Source organism: Hydra vulgaris, chromosome 02 (assembly GCF_038396675.1).
Source record: "Hydra vulgaris chromosome 02, alternate assembly HydraT2T_AEP".
Lineage (NCBI taxonomy): Eukaryota > Metazoa > Cnidaria > Hydrozoa > Anthoathecata > Hydridae > Hydra > Hydra vulgaris.
The window spans coordinates 45,624,001-45,630,000 of record NC_088921.1 but is presented as its reverse complement, the minus strand read 5'-3'; the positions used below and the strand labels follow the sequence as shown (position 1 = coordinate 45,630,000).

Here is a 6,000-nt window from a genome sequence, read left to right as displayed (position 1 = left end):
ACTTCATTATCAGCTGATTGTCTCATCCGAATGGCCTGTATTGCTTATCCCATGTGGTCCTCCTCAGCTATATCATCATCCATGTCGGACCCATTAAGTTCCCAAACAATCAGGAGGCGATTGGTAAATGATTTCAATCTCTGGTGCTATTGTGCTGCAAAAAAAGCCAAGTTGACCGCTAAAAGCATCAAAGATCGATTGGCATTCTGCAGGAAGTACCGGCACTGGGTGGCAGAAAACTGGAGGAACGGGATGTTTTCGGACGAACCTACCTTCACTTAGTTTCAATCAAAGTCATATCGTGTTAGGAGACCACCAAATCAACGTTTCAATGCCAGATATGTAACACCAACGGTAAAGAAGTCACTTACGGTCATGGTTTGGGCAAGCTTTAGCGCTGCAGGCAGGGAAGGTATCTGGTTCATGCCACGAAATACAACGATCATTAGTCAGGTCTACCTTAGTATCCTATAAGAGAAACTTTCCCATCATATGGGGATACTAAATTGCACCACATTTCAACATGATGGTGCTCCTTGCCATCAAACAAGGGCAGTGAGTAGTTGGCTTCGGGATTCTGGGATTGAGGTCTTAGGTCCATGGCCTGGATCAAGCCCAGACCTTAATCCCATTAAAAATATGCGGATCTTAATTAAACAAAAGGTTGCTGAGCAAGCACCGACGTCAGAAAAGGATCTAATAGAGGTTATAAAGCGTGTATGAGTGGCAGAAGTGAGTCAGCAGTATTGTGAGAATTTGGTGATCTGAAGAGTCGAGGACAATATACAAAATACTAACTGTGGATTTTAAATACCTACTGACTGTAGAATAATTTCGTATTTTTATGGTAGTTATATAAAATATATGTTGCTATGTTATTACACAAAATGTGTCATTTCCTTCAAAAATGCAAGGGTGTTCCAAACTTTTGGCCAAAGCTGTATATATGCCGCCCTAAAAGTTATAAATATATATATATATATATATCTTTTTATTTATATATATGTAAATATTTATATACATATATATATATATATATATATATATATATATGTGTGTGTGTGTGTGTGTGTGTGTATATATGTGTGTGTGTGTGTGTATATATATATATATATATATATATACACACACACACACACACATAGTAAGTGGCCGGAGTTGATATTTGACCGGGGCCAGATTTGATAAAATATAGTCAAGTTCCCGGTTTCAGACCGGGGCTGCATAAGCATTTATATATCCTAAAGTATTTTTTTTATTCAAAATTCATGTTATATTTTGTATATATATGCATATATAAACATCATTGATCAACATGGTCATTATAGTCATCATTATTATTAGCATCATCATCATCATCAACAGCATATAAGAGGAAGGCTAAAATCATGATCATGAGCATCATTATTATCATCATCATCATCATCATCATCATCATCATCATCATCATCATCATCATCATCATCAGGCTTTGGACCTTCTTTTTTATGCTGTTTCTCTAATATAAACAATCTAGAGCATTTTTATTTTAGCTAAAGTTCATTCATACAATATTTAAGGCACTCTCTTCAAGTTTTCTTACTTCTACCACTACCATTTTCTACTGAAGCTGCTACCTCTCTACATGCTAATACCTAAATTACTTTAATCTTTTCCAACAAATTTTGTTTGATTTATTATTTTTTTTCTAATCTCTCTAAAATTATGCCTCTTTTTCTTGTCTTACTAGAGTCATGTCAAATTAATATAACAATAAAAGGATATTATATGCCAGCATCTAAATAAAAATCAAACATATATGTTTATATCCATAATATGCATAAAGTGCATCTTGAAAGCTTTTATTCCTTCTAGAATAAAAGTTTGGAAGCTTTTATTACATCTATTAGTCAAGCCTCATTCTACTCCACATTTTTCACTATCAATTTCACCAATGTTTAATAAAGCAGTTGCTTTATTAAACATTAATCATTTTTTTCATCTTTTTTACAAGAACATCTCTCTTAAAAACAAATGTCCTTTTATTATTACAAGAAGCAAATGTAAAAAAATTATGCCTAATGTTAAGCTCTGTTATTCTCAGTTTACTAAATCTTGTATCTTATCTCAGATGTTGGGTTCTAGAGACTTTTGGTTAGTCTTTAACAGTGTCATTAACTAAAGTAAGTCTAACATTTAATCTCTAATTCATGGATCTGATCTTTTTACTGCTTCCCAGAGTAAAGCAGAGTTATTTGCAAAGAAATCTTACTCCAATTTGACTCTTGAATATAATGGCCTTACTCTTCCTGACAGCTAAACAGATTAACCCATTGTTAAACATCCAAATCACTCTGGCTTCCAATGCTAAAGTTAATTCTCAATTGAACACTTCTACAGTTTGTGCTCCAGAATAGATATTCATCATAGTCTTAAAAATGTGTTTTTCAGAATTCTCTTCAATTTTTGCTAAACTTTAAAAAGAGCTAAATAAGTGGTTCCAATTTTTCAAGACTCTTGAAAACACTTTGACCTCTCCAACTATTCTACGATTAGTCTTCACTCTGTTAATAGTTTCTTTATATAAAGGTTTTGAGGTTATTAAATTATTTTTTTTTAACTACAGTAATAAAGTTATTCTTGAAGGCCTACCCTCTTCTTTATTTCTAGTAACTTTAAGGGTACCACAAAATTCTATCTTTGCTCTTGTATTGTTTCTCATCTACAATAATGATCTTCATGAAATCTAAAGTGGCTCTATTTGCTGACAACTCAACTTTATACTCTTGTCTTGACTAAAAATCTCCACTTTTTAATTGCTTAGAACAAGCAGCCGATTTTAAGTCTAATCTCTCAGATTCTGAAATCTGTTCTGTAACAGCCTTAGGCTTTCAGTGGCTTATGGATTTAAATTCTTGACTTAGATTCCTCAATTTTTGTTAGACAACAAAACTCATTTATTTACTGCAAAAAAATATTGCAATATTGTTAACATTCCTATATTGAAAAATAATAACCCTCTTACTATCAGAACCCTCTTACTCTCAAGTCTAAAAACACATTGTAAATATAATTAGACCTGCTTTATCTGCCAAGCTTGAGCCACTTCCCCGTTGTAAGTTTGCATTTCTTTCTTTTTTCTGCAATAACAATCATGGTCAATGCTCAAACAAGCTATCATCTCTATAAAGATAAACCAAAACTCATTCTTGCTTAGCTTTTTATTCAACAAGTTCCATCCTTTTACTGTATCTTTCCCTTTATGCTAAAAAAGCTTTTATTAATCCAGTTTCTTTCCTCGAACATCAAAAAAACCTTATAACTTTTAGCCATCTTTATTTTTTCCTTTTTTATATAACTTACAACTGTTTAAGTCTTCAGTTATACATTTCCTAGTACTTTAACTTATTCTCTATTATAAAGTAGCTCATAACTTAATAGTGTTTGCTTGCAATCTTGTTGGAAGTAAATTAGAGTTTAAAAATATATAAATGTATGTCAGTATTTAGTAAATAGTAAATGTAAGCATAAAATTATAATATATAAAGTATTATAAATTTTTTTCTAGCCCCGGCTATTAACCCCTGCTAAATCTTATAATTTTGCCAGGGCCAGATTTGCAAAAAGTCTCATTTTTAGCTGGGGCTCCGGTCACACACGCACACACACACACACACACACACACACACACACACACACACATATATATATATATATATATATATATATATATATATATATATATATATATATATATATTATATATATATATATATATATATATATATATATGCATATATATATATGCATATATATATATGTATATATATGCACACATATTTATATACACACATATATATACACACATATGTACACACACACACACATATATATATATATGTATGTATTATAACTCAAATAACAGTCTGTTTTTAGAATATGGAATATATATGTGTTAAAGTATATAGCATATAACAATTATAAAATGGAATGACTGAAAGGTGTATTACTTTCATGCAGTGATGCAGCATTTGAAATATTCTTGGTTTTACCTCTAAAAGAAAGTAATTTAAAATGATTTGTGATATTATGCCTACCCTGTCTGAAGATGGGGACATGATAGGGGATGGAAGTTTGGAAGATAATAATTTTGAGCAACTTATGGTCAACATGCTAGATGAAAGAGACAAATTGATGGAAACGTTGCGTGACACTCAAGATGCTCTTGCTAATATGAGAAATTCTTTAAAAGAGGTTGAGTTTGAAAGAGATACACTGTTACAAGAGTTTGATATTGTTTTATCAAAGGTTTGTTTGCCTTCTATAGATTTTTTTTTAAAGTCTAATTTTTTTAGATGCAAATTAAATGCAAATTAAATTGGTATTTAAATAAAAATTATTATAAAACTCATTTACCTTAAAAGCAACAATTTTACCTGTTTCTAACCAAATAATTTGCAAAAGAAGCAAAAATATATTTATTAGTTATAAAACTTTTAACAAATAAACAATTTAATATTTTGTACATTTACAAAATAAGTGCATTTGCATTACTGTTATTACTGTCGTATCTTTTAATTATTTTTTATAGTTTATACTTTTTTAACCATTCCTACATTATTTTACAATTCCTATATGTTGTATAAACAATTATATACAAAGAAATAAGTAATTAAATACAAAGTTGTTATAGTTATTTGAATGCATAAATGTATGTTTGCTAATGTTTTGTAAAGTTTTATGATTTTACATTGAAATTATTGTAGGGTTCATGCCCTGCTGCTTTGTAGGATATGCCTTTTTAGGCAAAGGCTAGGAGATGCCAACTCTGAATTAAAATACCCCCTGCCTTGGGGCTCTTGCTTTAGTAAAGGCTAGAGGCAGTGTCTATAAAAATACCCATCTTGGGAAGATACTAAATATATCCAACTACTGTCTTGTAGAAGGCCTCCAAGGCAAAGACTTAAGTGGTAAACAGATTCTATCTGTTAACCAGCCTTGCACCCCTTCTTCACCTATTAGCCTGGTGCAGATGTATTTTTAAAACATTATTTCCAGTTTAGGATGTTGAATGCTGGATCTTTTTGACTCGATGCATGGATTTTGCTTATGTCTCTGTTTTTTTGACTAAGCAACTAGTTCTATTATCTCCTAATGATGAGGGTACAGCTCTAAAGCTCAGTTTTATGGTTCTGAGACCAGCTGGTAGTCACAAACTCTTAGAGAGGGGGATTCCATCAATAGCTGAAAATATCAAAGTATTAACAGTGCCAGGTTGCGCATGGATGGTGTCCCTGTTTGTACTTTTGGTGTGCATTGCCGAGGTCACATTTGGAGCCCTTTGTTACGGCTTAGGGTTTATTAATAGTATCGAGGCAATTGCTTGGGCTATTAAACAGTTTTTTGAGTACTATCTATGCTTTGAGTCAAGTTCTTCAATCTAATTTAAAAATGAATAAAGTACCAAAAACTATAAAACACAAAAAATCATCATTATCACCAAGTTCTCTAAACCTATAATTCAATAATATTCGTGGTCTTCGAAGTAACTTTTCTTCTGTTGAGTCTTATCTCTTGCAAAGTTCACCAGATCTACTTGCTCTTTATGAGACTAATTTGAGTTCAGCTGTCTCATCTTGTGATCTTAGTGTTGATGGTTATCTTCCTTTATTTCATAAAGGCACTAACAGTCACATGCTTGCCCTGTGCATTTAAATTCGTAAGAATTCACCAATTTGTTGTGAAATTAGGTTTGAATCATCAGACTATTCTTTCATGTACTTTCGTTTAGCACCACTTCACTCTATCGCCTTTCTCTTTGTACTGTATCGCTCCCTTTCATCTGAAGACTGCACTCTTTTTGATATTATTTCTGATCACATTGACCGAGCTCTCACTCTTTATCCATCAGCCAATATTGTTGTTGCAGGTGACTTTAATGCTCATCACACTAAATGACTTGGTTCTAGTGTAGTGACTCTGCAGGCATTAAAGCCTACAACTTTTGCCTTTCTCAATCCC

The 6,000-nt window shown here is 32.0% G+C and overlaps 1 protein-coding gene across 1 annotated transcript in view; it reads left to right on the top strand.

The window, feature by feature from the left end:
- Positions 1 to 3,902: 3,902 nt before the first annotated feature.
- The window catches only part of LOC100204950 (liprin-alpha-1), a 33,823-nt gene continuing 31,725 nt past the window's right edge, over positions 3,903 to 6,000 (top strand). Inside the window, exon 1 of the mRNA XM_065791087.1 lies at positions 3,903 to 4,287. Coding sequence (XP_065647159.1) covers positions 4,054 to 4,287 — 234 coding nt within the window. The 5' untranslated portion in view covers positions 3,903 to 4,053. The remainder of the gene's footprint in view (positions 4,288 to 6,000) is intronic.